This window comes from Nannobrachium achirus (assembly GCF_963921795.1).
Source record: "Nannobrachium achirus genome assembly, chromosome: 18".
NCBI classification, from domain to species: domain Eukaryota; kingdom Metazoa; phylum Chordata; class Actinopteri; order Myctophiformes; family Myctophidae; genus Nannobrachium; species Nannobrachium achirus.
The window spans coordinates 26,135,877-26,153,485 of record NC_137825.1 but is presented as its reverse complement, the minus strand read 5'-3'; the positions used below and the strand labels follow the sequence as shown (position 1 = coordinate 26,153,485).

The 17,609-nt window shown below is 42.6% G+C and overlaps 2 protein-coding genes across 3 annotated transcripts; one reads left to right on the top strand and one right to left on the bottom strand.

The window, feature by feature from the left end:
• Positions 1-654: 654 nt before the first annotated feature.
• LOC308303537 (histone H3.3A) lies at positions 655-3,332 on the bottom strand. The gene is made up of 4 exons (XM_080747925.1): positions 3,265-3,332; positions 1,872-2,009; positions 1,453-1,606; positions 655-1,336 (listed from the first exon to the last, which is right to left on the bottom strand). Exons 2-4 carry the CDS (start codon positions 1,997-1,999, stop codon positions 1,208-1,210), a joined length of 411 nt encoding a protein of 136 aa, XP_080604051.1. The 5' UTR covers positions 2,000-2,009; positions 3,265-3,332; the 3' UTR covers positions 655-1,207.
• A 756-nt stretch (positions 3,333-4,088) lies between these two features.
• On the top strand, positions 4,089-17,583 carry unk (unk zinc finger). 2 transcript variants are annotated; one of them, XM_080747581.1, is made up of 15 exons: positions 4,089-4,325; positions 5,645-5,854; positions 7,639-7,815; positions 7,941-8,077; positions 8,719-8,854; positions 8,950-9,067; positions 9,164-9,248; positions 9,418-9,737; positions 11,724-11,792; positions 11,883-12,066; positions 12,284-12,385; positions 12,854-13,039; positions 13,529-13,713; positions 14,506-14,766; positions 16,137-17,583. In XM_080747581.1, exons 1-15 carry the CDS (start codon positions 4,171-4,173, stop codon positions 16,290-16,292), a joined length of 2,481 nt encoding a protein of 826 aa, XP_080603707.1. In that variant the 5' UTR covers positions 4,089-4,170; the 3' UTR covers positions 16,293-17,583. The 2 variants fall into 2 exon arrangements, with proteins under 2 accessions (XP_080603707.1, XP_080603708.1); XM_080747582.1 differs by lacking the exon at positions 16,137-17,583 and having other exon boundaries at positions 13,529-13,717; positions 14,506-14,659.
• Positions 17,584-17,609: the final 26 nt, after the last annotated feature.

Genomic DNA, 17,609 nt, shown 5'->3' with positions numbered 1-17,609 from the left:
AGTGTAATTGTTTGTGTACATTTCCTCAGGAGTTATTCCAACATCACTACCCAGAAATCTCCTGTGTGGGGAGGTACACTCAGCCAGACTACACCATATTGGCATTCTGTGTGGCGTGAGTGTCTTTGGTGCTGCAAACAGAAATCTGAAAGATTGTAATCATGTAGAAAATATAAATTGTGTATCTAATATCTAGAACTAATCTACACGCCTGTTGTAGCCCTCCAAGGCATATTAGCAGTGACGCAATCCCAAAGGCATGTTGTCATTGGTCAGATCCAGATGTCAACTGAGCATGTGATTGGTTGTGTTCACAGAGACTCCCCAGAAACTCGTCAGTCAACAGGGTTCTACTGTGTTGTACTAAAAGCAAGCACTGTCAAGGACTGTGAAGAGATAATCTGCCGTATTGGTGAGGATTACAACATAGACAGATAAAATAATGTTGTATTTTTTCAGATTTCACTTACATTTGTTTTTATTCCTACAGCTACTGGTTTCAAACATACAGAATGGTTTGTATGACACCGAATCAATACTCAGAATCTGTGTGACACTTTGCCTCCTGTACAAAGATAAAATCATATGCACTAAATGAGTGTCATGTGTAATGGTGTTCTAACCATGATCATTTATCACAAGACAAGTTTTATCCTTAAAGACTTTTAATAGAAAGACATGTGACAACACTTCATAAATAGTATTAAATGTAGCTGCCAAGATTTTTATGTTGGAAAAATAACATGTCAAAAGCGGTCCAGAAAATACAAGGGGGGCTGTCATGCACCTTGCTGTTGTGTATGGTGACTTTAAACACTACACCCTGACACTACAGTACAGAAACCTGTTGTGCAATACATGCTGGCATACTGCAGAGGGTAGAAATGTATGAAGGACCGTGCCCCCATGGAAGATGTTAAGAATTCAGCCAAGATACACCAATTCTTGGATTCAAGGGAACAAAATCCAGCCGCACCATTGCCTTGTCGGAAACCTAACAGTTGGCGACCCACTCAATATTCCGTTCCATCTTTGACTAACCAAATCTGAATTCAGGTTTGTGGAATGACTGATCCATTGTCTCAATCTAAAATACAATACAAAAACCAAAAAAAAGAAACTTTAAAAAACCCAAAGAAATTAAATGTCCACAAAATCGCTAGGTACGATAAATAGGATTATTTGTCTCGATACAGCCTCAAGCCGTCTAGGCCCTCTCCCCCCTTATCCTGCGAGCCAGCTGGATGTCTTTGGGCATGATGGTGACACGCTTGGCATGGATGGCACACAGGTTGGTGTCCTCAAATAGTCCCACCAGGTATGCCTCACTGGCCTCCTGTTACAGGGGTAAAAAAAATGACACCATTAGCTTATTTTACAAGGCAAATTGAGTTCCTGTGTAGCAAAGCTAAAGTTACTGATTACACAGAAACAAATTGGCACTGCAATCACCTGAAGGGCTCCAATGGCAGCACTCTGGAAGCGCAGATCCGTCTTGAAGTCCTGGGCAATTTCTCTCACAAGACGCTGGAATGGCAGCTTGCGAATCAGCAACTCTGTAGACTTCTGGTAACGACGAATCTCCCTCAGAGCTACGGTTCCTGGCCTGAAAAAGTCAACGCATAACTACTTTAGAGCACAACTTCAAGCATGGCCAAGAATAGCTGCCCAATGATACCCTAGTCCAGGGAATCATAATGTTCACTGGATCAGTAATTTAAACAATGCTGTGCCCCTCCAACTGTACTGTGTTACCCCATTTTCAACTGTTATTTTATTTGCATTGGCAATGTAAACGTATGTTTTCTCATGCCAATAAAGCTCCTTTGAATTGAAAAAAAATCTTTGAATTGGCTGCAAACATTACATACCTATAACGATGGGGCTTCTTCACTCCTCCCGTGGAGGGTGCGCTCTTCCTAGCAGCCTTGGTGGCGAGCTGCTTCCTGGGCGCCTTTCCTCCAGTGGATTTACGAGCGGTCTGCTTGGTACGGGCCATCTCTCAGCAGCTACAAAAATCGTTCACAAAACACATTTCAATGAATGACATCGGTCTGATCTGGTGGGCCTTACAATCGCGACTGCGGATGAAACATGTTTTTGTGATCATCCGTGTAATCATATAAATTGGAACAGACTTGCCCTCGTTGTCGACAATAAAAAATACATTTAGCACGTTAGCCTTTTAGCATCCCCTCCCCCCGCTGGGAGGAGTCTGGTGGCTCCCATCAACACAACCCGCCTTCCTTACAGGCACACTCAGGCAGCACCATTTATTACAACGCTACGGAATAATTCAAATTCAGCTTATGAATCTCTACCAAGGCGCGCTTTCAGGTTTCAAGGTTAAACCCACGCTGTGGGATGTTTACATAACAAGCAATGTTATGACAAGGAGGCTCCATTCCAGTGGTTGCCAAACTTCTCAGGTCGAGACCCAAAAGAGAGATTAGACGTTTGCCCGGGATCCAAACGAGTAAAAATGGCAGATCTACAAGCCCACAATGCGTCGCGAAATCGGTCTCCTAATTTATACAATTTTAGATTATTATTATTTAAGAAAGATTCTTAAAAAAAAAATTGTTTTTATTCATGAAAATCTTAGCTTTTGGGAATGTTTTTTGAAAAAAAAAAAAAAAAAAAAAAATAGGGAACCAAAAATTAAGAGACCCATAAAAATGTGTCCGCAACCCTCAAATGGGCCACGACCCAGTGTTTGAGAACCGGTGCTCTATTCACTCTCAGTCGCTCGGCAAAGAGAAAATGACGTAACCTGGTTTTAAAAATAAATAAATAAACCGCCTCCATAGAGAGAGGGCAGCTGCGATGGTCTCAGCGACCAACGTTGGTTTCCCTCACATCGCCATTATTCACTGGGTTGACTCACACCCACAGCCAGGCGACACGGCCTACGTTCAACCTGCGGGCTTTTCTTAAGACCATAATATCAATGTTTAGTCTAAACTCGCAGTCACGGGTTTGTTTGCCTTGCATTTTCGTAACGTTTTGTCTCGATGTTAACCGAGTTAACGGATATAACATATTGTTTTATTACCGCCGACCAAACGGGTAGGTTGGTGGAATGAGAGTCCATTGTTCTATTTTTAGCTAAGGCTAGGCTAGCCGACACAAGTCCCACCACGACCCCGAACAAAACACTTAACACACAGAACGCACGAATAAAGGCGTTAAATGTTATCGGCACAAGACTGGAAACCGCTCTATTACCTCAACAAGTCGACGGGGAACACAATAAACACGTACCTTTTCTTTTAACTGATGTTATTAATCGAGTTCAGACGTCAATGGACGGTTCGACAACAAGACGACGATGCGTTTGATGAGCGAGAGGGGGATGTGTGCGACTATTAATACTCGACGTGACGTCATTCGGAGACGCCTTCTCATTGCTTCTTCTCCCCTGTCACTCATCGAACTGAACGCCCATTGGCCCCGTGTTCCTGTGATGTCGCCAATCAAATGTTTTGCACGTTTTGCATATGGGAAAATAATAAACCAACCCCCCTGTTTATGTTTTCCATTATGTGAGAAAGCGCTTTACGTACTTCATTAAACAATGTTACTTACTTACTTATTTATTAATAATAATATAAAACCAATGTTTCCCAAGCAGTGGTTGTGGGTTGCGGAACTTGCGGATACGCCGGATACCTAATTAATTTTTATATTAACCAGAATAACCACTTCCATATTCTGAGAACTTTAGCCAAAAATAGCAGATCTACAAGCTCACAACGCTTCACGCTGCAAGGCGTTGTGAGCTTGTAGATCTGCTATTTTCAGCAAAGGTTTGTAGAGGGGAAAAAGAGCAGACTAATAAGTACAGAGTGAAAGGCCAGGTTTATTAAGTACTGACGGTTCAAGTGGTTGAATATTTGAAAACAAATGGACATGAATCCAAAATACACTGATGATTGTGCTGTCAAACGATGAGGGGGTCCCTGCTTCATCTCTCTCTCAACTAAGGGGTCCTCCTTGGCCTGAAAACGTTGAAGACCCCTGTTAACTGGCTTTTACTTCCACTTCCGCCCCTCCTGCGCACGCGCAAATCGGCCGTAGAATGCGGATTTCGGTGGCTAACGAGAATAGCTTCCTCGCTAAGCTAAAAACAAGCTAGTGGTTTCTGATAAGCCCGTAAGCGGGGGGGAAATGTCCAAAACACACACACAGCAGCCCACCGCACCGGGGGCTCCAAACAGCGCGCCGGGACCCTCCTCTGCTTCGTCTTCGTCCTCGCCGGCGGGCGGCTCGACGTCTCCCGCTAACGTGCTCAACATACAGCCCGAGAAACCCCAGCATTACACGTACGTAGCTAAGCTAGCTGGATTAGCTTGCTAAAGTGTACACACACACACAACCTCACGTGTATTGTTATGCATACCACAACAAAAGAATAACTAGTTGAATTGATGATATAAGATCATTATATCCGTGTGGTGTTCACTGTAAACCAGCTACATCAGTGGTTATCAACGCTTTTCATATCAAGGCCCATTGTTTATTGGGCATTTGATCCACGGACCACTATCTGATGAGATTTTAGCCACTCAGACCCAAAACTTGGATCTGAAAGAATGTTTTGTTCTCGTTGGATACGGTTTTGTCCACAATTCCATAATGTGTTGATGTTGGTGCCATAGGAGAAATAACAGGCTGACGTTGATCAAAAGAACAACTTATTGTGAATTAAACCACGCTGATGTTGTTTAACTTAACAATAATTGAACTCCGAGAGCCGTAAAATGAAACCAAATGGTTCATTTTACACTTAACAAGAGTTACAGATCTATTAAAGGGTTCATTTGGTTACCAACTATCCATCATTTTAGCTGGGGACCAAGTGGAACCCATTCAAGGACCGCTGGTTGTCCCCGGACCACGGTGCTAAAGTATACACAACCTCACGTGTATTTGTTATGCATATGATACGACAAAATATATTAACTCTTTGAATTGGTGAGATAAGATCTTTATCTGTGTGGTGTTGACTGTAAACAGACCCTCAAGCTGTAGTGTATTACATTTGGATGGACTTGGAATGACTCTTTAAGCAGGCCTAACTTAACTCTGTTGTTATTATTTTCACACGCTCTGTTGCTCTGTTATAGTACATTGGTTCTCAAAGTGGGGTCCAGGGACCCCCAGGCCCAGGGGTCCTGGAGGGAGCTAAATAATAATTTGGAACCAAATGGACTCAGAGAGTGTACAAATGGACCCTCTGAGTAAATTTAACATTGATTTTACAATATACATTGGGGTCCTAGGACTCCTAGAGATAGAAATACCATTAAATGGGGGTCCGTAGCCTAATGCATGTCAAACTGTGGGTCCTTGAAATTAAAATGATTGGGAATCACTGCTAGTGCCAATGCCATACAAATCTTTTCTTTACTGATTTGATCCCCTTGGGATAATAGAGGTATCTATCTCTTTTCAAATGGGGGTCCGCATGCTAATAAGTGTCAATTTTTTTTTGGGGGGGGGGGGGGGGGCTTGACATGAAAATGTTTGAGAACCATTGTTATAGTCTACGTTGTATAGTTATATATGTTCATGATTCATACGCTCCATTCTTTCTGGTGTACATCCAAGTGTTGTTTCCCTGCTTATGCCACCCTTCCAGATACCTGAAGGAGTTCAGAACCGAGCAGTGCCCCCTGTTTGTGCAGCACAAGTGTACACAGCACCGGCCTTTTGCCTGTTTCCACTGGCACTTCTTGAACCAGAGGCGCCGCAGGCCCATTCGCAGGCGAGATGGGACCTTTAACTACAGCCCAGACATCTATTGCACCAAATATGATGAGGGGACGGGGACCTGCCCAGACGGGGACGAGTGAGTGCTCCTAAAGATCACAGTTTTGAAGTTTACAATTCACCCAAATCTAAAAGGTTGTCAATCCTTTGAGGACACTTGGATGTTCAGTATAAAAACTTGCCATAATTTCGTGTAGGAGTGCACGACGAGATGCAATGCGAGAGTGTGTTCTAGCCAACACAAACTCGGGACTTCTGAATCGCTGCCCTCCACACTCTCCTAACTAGCATCAGGTCTTGAGCTCTACAGTGTTGTTAGCACAGTATAATGCTTGGGATTAATACGGTATTAATCCCAAGCATGTGTAGTACACCCGATCACAGCTTTCAAATAAAAAAATCCCATCGAAAAAATACACTTCCATCGCTGAGCTTCCTCTACTACTGTTTACATGCAAGCTAACGCGCATACGGAAACCCGATCAAGCCGGATACAACTGGCGATAAACATCGATTATACTTTTAAATGTTTTATATCAATTAAAGCATATTAAAGTCTCTGGATTATCTGGCCGGCAGAGAGGAACATAGGGATTTTCTCTGGACTATCGGGAGAGGCGGTACATTTAATTAATAAAGGTTAATAAAGGTATATCTGTCTGTGTATTTCCGTAGTAGTTTCTACTTTAGAATATCGTTTAATGTGTCAATGGTTGAAAGGTTAACTTGACCTAACTTAATTACCGTAGATCAGATCTAGTATATCTGGAGAAGTGAGTCTTGAGACCTATTAGAGGAAATGCACTGTGCAAACTGCTGGTGAGGAGCCAGATTAATTTAGTTTCCAAACCAAGTGTGGCTAATATTTGTCACCACAACACTTGACAAAATTATATGTGCAGACCTCCTTTTACCCAAAGTTTTTATCAGCCCTCATGAAAACATTGAAACTCATTTGCATTAATGCGGAAAAACAGGATTCTTTTTTACAGAGTCATACAATTGGCAGACAAGAATTTGAAGTTCAGAGAATAGTTTCACTACATTCATTCATAGTTAAATCATTTCACTATTCATGGTATTAGCAAATGAAGACGTTATTCTCCCACTGCTTGGGCTCATGTGGAGAAAGGAGAAATGAACCGTTATCACCTTGATTTAAAACAAAGACACAGAACATGGGAGATAATCAGGTTACTAAAAAAGCTCCTGTAAATACCCTTATAAGAGATTCAGTGTGCAGACGCCTCAAACGTAATGCTAATGAGCCAATGCTGGGTGGATCATTTGGATTCCTGTTGTACCTTTCGGCTCTGATTGTGGTTTCTAATAACTGAGCAAGAAATAAGTTAGTAGAACTACACAGTTAGCAAATGTACACATTAACAGAAACAATAACTGTGCCACGAAGCAAGAGGCTGTATTTTTCAAATGAGCTTTCTGATGGTTTCCTAGAAAGTAATGTGATAGAAAATCATGCATACAATTCAAGCAGTGTTGACATTTATCCTGGTTCATATCACAGTCACAAATATTTTGTAGCAATATTGCCATGTTTTGTTTATTGCAATCTTTTATCAAGAGCTGGAAAGAGGGTTGAAATATTTTACTACACTTAAAGAGTTATTGCATAGAAAAAGATGATCTCTCTGAGATCATACGCACCTCCATATAAATAAATGTATGTATAATAATCAGTTTTAACTTGTAAAACAGTTATTATATATTATAAAAGCCTCAACTCTAATAAAAGAGATAGTGGCGTAAAATATTTTCATAAAAAAAAAAAAAAAAAAAAAACTGGGCTCTGCAATAATACAGTACAACTCATAGTAATTCCCTGTGTTTTTTTGTGTGTTCCAGATGTCCATTCCTACATCGGACAGCGGGGGACACGGAACGCAGATATCACCTCCGCTATTACAAGACAGGCTCGTGTATTCATGAAACGGACTCGAAAGGCCACTGCAGTAAGAACGGCTCCCACTGCGCTTTCGCACATGGATCACATGACCTGCGCAGCCCTGTTTATGACATCAGGTACAACAGAGAGCACAGCTGGAATGTGTAGCCATTAATCTTCTACATGAGTTTAAATTCATATTTCTGATTGTGCTGTGTTTTTATGTGTTCATTGGGTTTTTTTGTTTGTTTTTTTGTCACAGGGAGGTTCAGGTGATTGAGTCTCAGGGAGGCTCGGGACCCACAGAGGGCGCGGCAGGAGGCGGTGATGGGCAGTCAGGACAGGCAGCCAGTACCGCCCTCATCGAGAAAATCCTAAGTGAGGAGCCACGCTGGCAAGGCAAGTCCATAACATCACTGTAAAATAGTGGTGGGCAAAACCGTTCATCTCAGTGAACAAATCATTTAGTTCACTGTAATGATCCATTCGAATGATTCGTTCACGTTCACCGTTCATAGCGCGATCAGCCCGAGTGAAAAACACTATCGCGGGAGCGTTTTTATTATGTTGTCCGTACAGCCCGCCCTCCCGTCCTGTGTGTCGGGGGCTAATAGGGGGAGGGGACGAGGGGTATGAACGAAAGCGTGAACGTAACAGTTTAAATCAAATCAAACTTTCAAATCATGAACGACAAATCACTACTGTAAAACAGTTACAATTTATGTCAATTTGGTATAGGACAAGGCATTTCTGCCAAATGTAAAAAAAAATAGCAGCACTCACAGGAATAGTCGTTTAAGTACCCCTGCCATTGTGCAACCAAAAGCCTGCGTTATTTTGTTTGGCACAGCTGCCCGTGCCTACCAAAAGTGCTGGTATTTTTCAGTTTGATCTCTTCTGAGCCATGCACCAGTAAAAATACAACTTGTTGAAACTTGATTGTACTCCCATTCTCTTCAGTTACTATAAAAACTTTATGCCAGATTTCATGTGACGTCTTTCAACCAACCCTGTGCTGTCTCTCCTACTCTCTTCTTCAGATAACACCTACGTGCTGTCCCACTACAAGACCGAGCTCTGTAAAAAGCCTCCTCGCCTGTGTCGCCAAGGTTACGCCTGTCCATACTACCATAACAGTAAAGACAGGAGAAGGAGTCCACACAAACACAAGTACAGGTAGCCCACGACAAAATGCGCAAGTGAGTGAAATAGGATAATACCGTAGTATTCTAATATCTAACATTGTTTGGGGTTTGCTCTTGCTACCACAGAGCTCTGCCCTGTCCATCGGTGAAACACAGTGAAGAATGGGGAGATCCCAGTAAATGTGAGGGGGCAGAGGGATGCCAATATTGCCACACACGCACAGAACAACAGTTTCACCCAGAGGTCTGTCGGTCACTGTTGACTCAAACTGAAAATGAGAATTAGATTAGATCATTGAGGGCAGATGTTAATGGCTGTTGTGTTCTCATTCTGTCACAGATCTATAAATCCACCAAGTGCAATGACATGCAGCAGTCTGGCAGCTGTCCCAGAGGGCCCTTTTGTGCATTTGCACATGTTGAGAGTAAGGCTTTGTATTGAATCTGTAAACTGTGCTCACTTAACACTTAAGATTATATTTTTTATTGTTTGTCCCTTTGTGTGTACCTGTTTGCTAAGTCACAAACCAGCAAAAAAAAAAAAAGCTTACTTGACTTATGACAGTATGTTGACTCCTGTCTCTTCTCGTTTAGAACCCTTTGTTAGTGAAGAGTCATCATTCCCAACCCCCAGCTCCCCCCCTCCTCCCAGACCAGCAGACCCCCATCCTGCCCAGGAGGCCTCCTCGAGTCCCAGTGGGCCCAGCTTGGTGCCCGGGCATGGGCATGGGTCGGGGACGGGGTCTATGGCCGATCCTTTCTCCCCTTCTGGAGGTGCAGGTGTAGCGGAACAAGGTCTGCTGGGCAGGGTGTTATCACTGTGTGAAGACATGGGCGGAGGAGGAGAGCCTCCGTCTCCCTGGGCTGGAGAGGGAGGCTACGGTAGAGCGCCTGGATTCGAGAGGGAGGATCAGGTGAGAGAAACTGATTGGGAATTGTTTTGGGAAATAAAATGAGGGACATCATTTGCTTTGTGACATTTAGAAGTGTTCAAGTTAGAGTTTCCTAAGACGTGGAAATGATTATGAATCTTTCTTTCCATATCGTCTCTGTCGGGTGGAAACCTCATATGTCCGAAACTGTTACTTTTCTGGATTCAAATTCAAAAGTAGCAGATCTACAAGCTCAAAACGCTTTCTGCAGCATTTCAAGCTTTGTCTTTATTTTATATTGCACCAATTTAAACAAATATGACAAGACACGCCAACATTAATCAAAAATCTAAATTAATCAAATCATAATCAAATCATCTGTTACTTTTGACGCTTTTGTGTGACGCTGTAGTATGATCAAGTAAGGCATTAATTAACGGGGGGAAAAAACCCATATAAAAGTTACAATATGGAAATACGTTTCTGCCCGACAGCAACAATATTGTAGCCCAATTCTATGAGCAACACGCCCAGAAAGGAAATACATAGATTTAAGTTGTATTGATCCCACAGGGGGAATTGAGTTGTCATGGTGAGTTGTCATGGCAGTGCTGCTTTGGAAGTATTCCATCTCCAATATGCAAGGCACTTGCATGAAAAGCATTCCATTACATCCATATGATAATAGCCCTTTTTTTGGTATGCTAAACCTGGCCATCAGACAGTGGTGAATTCATGTATAGAGGTGTCACTCGCTATGGGTTAACACCTTTTGTTTTCTTAGGAAAGTGAGAAAAGGCAGAGTGAGATAGGACTGAAGGTGGTTCTTCCACAGATAAGTCATGGTTGTGAATATATCATATAAAACCTTTTCGTGAGTCATGGCGTTGTGGACCCCAGGGGAATGGTCTACGGCAGTGTTTCTCAACCACTGTGCCTGGGGACCTTTGGTGTGCCCCTGAGAAGGGTCAAGTGTGCCCCTTGAAACTGCTTGAAAGCCAGTATTGTATTTATCATTTAAAAAAAGAAAAAAAAAATTGAAAACAGCCGATCTACAAGCAAAAATCTTTTTCTTTTTTTTTAGTTTAATGCAGATACAAAAGTCTTAAATCAGAAATCATGTTGAACCATGTTGGACTTTTGTTGTGAGTTTGCTGCTATCTAAAAGTAAAAAAGAAAATAAAAATAGGATGCTGAGCTTGGGACGCTAAGCAACACAGCTGCAGGTAATAAAATGCATAATAATGGGTGTGCTAGATTTACTGTGCCAATATGCAATCAATCAGTGGACTTTTTCACAGTCATGTTGTAGCAGGATAAATAGCTGCTGATAATAAAATGTTGGTGGTACATGTATGTGCCAGTTAGCAAGCATTGACAATACTATTGACTACTGTCAGTGCTTGGCCTTTGGTATACATAAATCAAACTGATTATTTATTACATTAACTGCAGCTGTGTTTGCCTTGCAATGACACAGCTGTAAAAAGAGTCCATTGCCATGATCACAATGGCACACCTAAATCTAACACCCGTTATTTATTTTATCAGCTGCAGCAAGGGCTGGGAGATGGGACAAAATCAAATATAATATTACTATTGGTGTTTTCACAAACTAATTACACAATGATGGATACTAATGCTTATATAATGACTACTCTGGTAAAGGCAAATAATATAATGTCTAGAAAAGGTAAATACAGAAAATTACACCACTTTACTGTAATGCAGCCTTTAAAATCAGGAGAAGACAACACTGTATGCGGCTGCCATATCACGTTCCAAAATCCCAGACGATATCAAATTTCATTTCACAATATCGATAATATATAGCCCTGCCCTAGCTGCAGCCCTGTTCCTTGAGAGATCAGTCTAGTCTATATGATATTTAACCTCTAGATGGCAGCAAACTCTAAAAAAGCTTTCAAGATTCTACACAAGGAAACCCTCCATGAACTGCATCTACCAATGGTCAAAACATACTATTATGCTTTGTATTTAGTTTATTTTTGTGTGTGTCGCTTTTAGGCAAAACAAAGGAGTTTTGCTCTGGAGCAGCGCAACAGAGAAATGGTGTCAGCTGCTCACAGCAAACAGGTATGATTACAGTTTTATGGACATTAAATAATTTCTCATATCCATACGATACGTGGATGCGATACTAACAGTGTAATCTGTCTTCTACAGGACTTATTAGTGTTTCTGCCGGTGGGAAGCCCTTTAAGTCTATCCTCCAGCATCCCCTCCAGCCTGGCTGCCACCCCACCCAGTCCCGCCCCTCCTGGTCCCCCAGGACCAGGCCTCTCCTCAGGCATGAACGCAAACGCCCTGCCCTTTTACCCCACCAGTGAGACTGTGGAGTCGGTTGTGGGTAAGTCACCATGTCAGGTTGTCAATTCTGGGGAGTTTTTTGCCTGCGTTGAGACGCGTTCCAGTGGTTAAGTAAGAGTGAAATGGCTGTTGTGTGACATGGATTGATAATAACGTGGAAGGAAAGTCACGATAATTTGGAAGGAGTGTGAGTTCCATTCAGACATTTGACTGTGAAGCTAAAACAATGTGTTGGTTGGTTCTTTCTGTTTATATAGAGTCAGCCCTGGATGATCTGGACCTGAATGATTTTGGCGTGTCGGCCTTGGAGAGGAGCCTGGAGAGCAGCTCATCTCAGCCTAGTGTGGGAGTGATGCTGGGTAACCACACACGCGCGCGCACACACACACACACACACACACACAGGAGCGTCACAAGGGGGAGAAAAGTGGGACTGAGTTACTGGGGCCCAAGGTGGAGGGGCCTTCATTATTTTATACTTTAACTATTGAAAACTGTGAGCTTGTAGATCTGCTATTTTTCAAAAGTCGTTTTTCAAAAATCTATTATTATGTCCACACGATAAGACAGTACATAAGGACACAGACATTACCAGGAGGCTACGTCGCTGAGTACATCTATTTGTGGTCAAGCACATAGCCACAGAAGTTACATAATTTTGCTCTAAAATCTGCACCCACTACATTAACGCTCGCATTTTAGCTCAGGTGACAGCCCTATACTTATTGTACATTAATGGTTAGTAATCATCCTGTAATGTCCTCATTATTATGCACAGCTATTGAAAAGTAAAGTATTTTTTTAATTTCCCTTTCTTCTTATTCTAGGAGGGAACCAGCTTCAAAGTTCGGCGCCAGTCAACATCCCAGGATCTCTCAGCAGCTCTGCACCTTTCAGCTCCCCATCGCCCTCTCCCCCAATCAGAGCACACGCCTCTCCATTCTTCTCCACTCAGCTGTCACAACCAGGCCAATCAGAGAGCAGCTTCCTTGGACCATCTCATAGCGCCTTAGGTTTGTGGAACTTTCACACTTTTACAGCACCACTGTTGTATATGGTTAGCTGTTTTTGTAACGCGATGGCTGCCTTATGAAAGTATATTTGGGGTAAAAGAAATACCGTACCGCAGGAAAATGAATGGATAATGGCTGTCGTCAGCTTAGGGTGTACAGCAGTGGTTTTCAATCCTGTTCATATTATGGACCAGCATTTGAGCCACAGACCACCATTTGATGAGATGGCAGCCTCTCTGAACCAAACCGTAGAATATTTTGTTATCGTTGGATTAGAACTGAAAAAATGCATATTTTGAGTCCACATTTAGTTCATTTATTAGTTTATCTTTATCATTAGTTTTCATACAAATGTTATTTACTATATATACCCTCTTTAAGGTATGCCTTTACTCCTGGGAGTGTGGGGTGACATGCTACTGCCGGTCTGATGATGAATAACGCTAATCCACCAACTTGACTGCCAACAGTACACTCTGTCCTCCGCAGGTCTGAATGGCATGAACAGTAGTATATGGGAACACTTCCCCTCAGGCCAGGGATCACCAGGCACCCCTCCCACTCTGCTGCCCTCCAGTGGATCCAGTGCAGACACCACCAGACTCAAACAAGAGCTGGATGATGCTCATAGGGCCCTAAAACATTGGGACCATAGCTGGAGGCACACTGCACAGGTAGGTAGGTAGTGGTGATGATGATATGTGTGCACTGAGTTCAAGCAAGGGTCTTCAACGTTTTTTCAGGCCAAGGACCCCTCAGCTGAGAGGGAGAAGAAGCAGAAACTCCCACTACATATATATTTTATTAATTTGTGTTGCAGATTAAACTGTTTCATAGATTATATAGATAGCTTCCTAGGCTTGTTTGACATCACTGTCGAGTTGGATTCATATTTATGTGTATTCAGACACATTAACACAAAAACAAATCAGTGATTTGATGATGATAACCACTTAAATCTTCAATATTTTGTAAACTTGACCTTTCACGCTGTACTTTGTCTGCTCTTTTTTTCCATCTACAACAAACCTCTTTGCCAAAAATGGCACATCTACAAGCTCACAATGGCTCGCAAGCTTGTAAATCTGCTATTTTTGTCTAAAGCTTTCCTCGGAATAGGGATGCTGAGATTCAAGTGTTTAATCTAAAAAATAAATCTTATCACACAAAGATTTGATGGCCTCCCTCTAGTAACTCTTTCATGGACCCCTGGAGTACAGTATGTGCCTGATTGAGTTGGCCCTGTACGCTTAACCTCTTTCACTTTAGTAACAACGCCTTGCGGTACGAGGCGTTGTGTGCTTGTAGATCTGCTATTTTCACTAGTCTTGTGCGTCAGTCCTGTTTGATGAATCAGGGCTTTACTTTATGAAAAAACACTAATTTGAAACTTGGAGATACGAGGTTTCTGCCTGACAGTGACGTTATGTTTTCCACCGATTAGTTTTCCAACTTCTCTCTCCTAGACTTGGGCAGCCTTGAAAGCTGATGCGGAGGAGTCTCGGGCACATGCAGGGCGCCTGGCCATGGAAGCAGAGCGGGCGAGGCAGGTCGAGGAAGAGACACAGAGGCAGGCCACCCTCCTACAAGAGGCCCTGGACAGCCTGAGAAGTGGAGAAAACCCCCACTTGGCACTTCACCAACTCCAGCTTCTGCACAGATTGCCCCTCGAGTCGATAGTCAGCCTACAGGCCCAGCTCTGTACCTGTCTACACACTGTAGAACAGGTAATAGCACCCATATGTACAGTATGTCTAATGTCCACTCAAACCAATGTCCCCCTCATGAAACATTAGCGACCTTAAGCAACGCTACGGCAACGGCAGATGACAACGGTAATCAGAAATGATCCGCGCTCGATAGATAAACCTGCCATCGCCGCAGCCGTCTCTACTACGGCAGAAGGTCCCTTCCCACGTAGCGCCTACTCGGTCTGCTGCGTGTACGCGTCGCCATGGGAACCAAAGCAATTAGTGAAAGGGGTGGGAACCCATTGCCGCCGAGGCTTTGCTTAACCATTTTGATCGCTACTGCGATTACGTCATAGCAGCCGTAGTCCGCCTGGCGTTGCCTTCCTGAAAATCATCTAGCTTAAAGTCGCTACTATATTTGTTGCGACCATAGGTCGCATTTACTACCAAAACCTCCACCGGCTGTCCGTCCGTCCGTCCGTGAGTGAGTCAGTCAGTCAGTCAGTCAGTCACACGTCACCTGTCACACTTGGATCAGGAAGATTTTGGAAAAACACATTTTTGCCCTATTTGTGGAGATAAGCGACCTACGGTCGCTTATCTCCCGATTAGGGAGTCTTACTGGTGTAGGCTACAGCAGGGGTCTTCAACAGGGGGTCCGCGACCCCTAGGGGGTCCGCGGAGGTACTGCAGGGGGTCCGCGAAATTACTGCAAAAAAAAAGAAAAAAAGATTTCAAATCTTTTTTTCTTTTTTTGCCATTTTTCACATTTATGTTACAAATAAATCATGATTCTATCCATTTTGAATAGCTTGAATACATGATTACTATGCAATTGACAGATTGTTGATATTATTGACATTGGTTCTCAGTTAATAAGTAGTATGTTTAGAAATTGTAGTGGTACGGCCCACCCTGCTCGCTGTAACTTGTACATGTTTAAAATAAAAAATATGTCGTAGCCCCGACCCCCCCATCCTACGAGGTGGTAGGGGGTCCCTGCTCCATCTCCCCATCAGTTTGGGGGTCCCCGGCCTGAAAACGTTGAAGACCCCTGGGCTACAGACAGGAACATTCCAAAATAAATTAGCGAAGATGTAAACCCCATGTAATGGCAACAGCAGATAAGAGAGAACATGGGACCCATTTCTATCACACTTCAACTCTATGACCTCCATTGATTGATTATTTTATTTGTTTCTATTTTATTATATTACCACCTTTATCTTATTTGTACACAATTGTGTTTAACTCAATTCGTCTCTCCTCTGCGTCTATGTATGTCCTGTATTTTAAAAACTGACAAAATTCAATAAAAAGTAATGTCCAGATTAGGGACGGCAGGTTGAAAAGTGGTTAACATGCTCAATGCTCAAGTCTAAATGTTTGATCTCCCCCCTCCCAAGGTACTGTACAGGAAGCAGAGGCAGTGCTGTGTGACGTGTGGAGAGCAGGGCTCCATGTCTCTGCCCTGTGGCCACGGACTACAGTGTGAACGCTGCTCCAGCTCCACAGAGTGCCCCCTCTGCCCAGAACAGACCCTGGACCAGCAGCTCTCTTGACCGGATCAAAGCCCAGCCCAGCCCCGCCGCCGCAGCAGCAGAACACTGATTCCAGACCAGTCAATCCTGATTCTAGACACAGACCAGCTTATTTACGGGAGTTGCTAATCCGAGTTGAATCTGGGTCCATTTACAATTTTGCTATGGCTGATCTTTAAGGTTTTGTATTTTGAACACAAGGTGTGTACCGATCAGTGTGCAGTTCAATGTACCGGTCATAGGTAAGCGGTCATTTTCTAAGACCGTCTACCCAAGATCCCACCTCTAATTTTAGATATTATCCAAGAAGTGTGACACAATGATGCTCTTGACCAGCCTCACTGTTCTCTACCCCTGTTCATGAGTAGCAAAATGAACCCAAAGAATAGCGCTTTATTTCATCTTTAACCGACACATACAAAGTATTCACACGTGATTCAAAGTATCTCTACTTAATGATACCGTAGGCTGATTTTGCTGGTTTGTTTTCCGGTTTAGGTTAAAAACTACCCAAGGGCAGGCTGCATAAGTCTGACCTTATAGGACACCTAAGCAAAGCAGCTACAGCTAATCTAATTCATAATGGGTTTGATAGATTTAGGTGTGCCAAAGTAAAAGCATTGACAATACAGTTGACTACTGTCTGGTCTGCTTGCACATGGCTCTGGACACGTAAATCTAACACGTTTTTAGTTGCAGCTGCATTGCTTATAAGCCTTCATGTTTTTACCCACGTGCTGTTTTCAACCTGTACAGGGAAACAAACTACAAGATCAGCTTAGGATTTCATGAACCTTTAATGTTATCTTATGCCGAATCAATTATAGGGATTTCATGAGTTCTTGCCCTGAATGAAAGGCAACTTCATCCAGGCAGCCATCTCATAATGCTACACCTCGTAATACCAGCCTGCTGGTAGTGCATGTAAAGACTCTTCTGTTAATTTTCCATTCTCTATTTTTCATAGGTTTCTAGCAAAGCAAAGATACAAATCAGTGATTACTGTTTGATGATGATGTTGATAATAAGAAAATATTTAAAATTTAGGATATTTTTTTTTAATTGACAACAGATGGGCTCTGTTAAGGGACTCTCAGGTTTTGTCTGTAATATTCTATGTCAACTGGAACAGGGGAGCATGTAAACACAATCAAGACCATTGTACTCAGTCAATGTGTGTGTAGACTTTAAAATTACATATACAGTATTTTTTCATTAGCAGTTTAACGCTTTTTTTATGTTAACTCAAAAATACAAGTCTCTTTGTCAAAACCAGCCTATTTGTATTTTATAAATCAAATGTATTACGGTTTTCTCTGCCATATGTTTTCATTGTGT

Bases quoted from the DNA above. Each gene is read 5' to 3' on its own strand.
- unk (XM_080747581.1), top strand. From the start codon at position 4,171: ATGTCCAAAACACACACACAGCAGCCCACCGCACCGGGGGCTCCAAAC. The intron at 5,855-7,638 runs GTGAGTGCTCCT...TGTGTGTTCCAG, and splicing joins ACCTGCCCAGACGGGGACGA to ATGTCCATTCCTACATCGGA. The intron at 13,040-13,528 runs GTTTGTGGAACT...TGTCCTCCGCAG, and splicing joins ACCATCTCATAGCGCCTTAG to GTCTGAATGGCATGAACAGT.
- LOC308303537 (XM_080747925.1), bottom strand. From the start codon at position 1,999: ATGGCCCGTACCAAGCAGACCGCTCGTAAATCCACTGGAGGAAAGGCG. The intron at 1,607-1,871 runs GTATGTAATGTT...TGACTTTTTCAG, and splicing joins AAGAAGCCCCATCGTTATAG to GCCAGGAACCGTAGCTCTGA. The intron at 1,337-1,452 runs GTGATTGCAGTG...CCCCTGTAACAG, and splicing joins CTGCCATTGGAGCCCTTCAG to GAGGCCAGTGAGGCATACCT.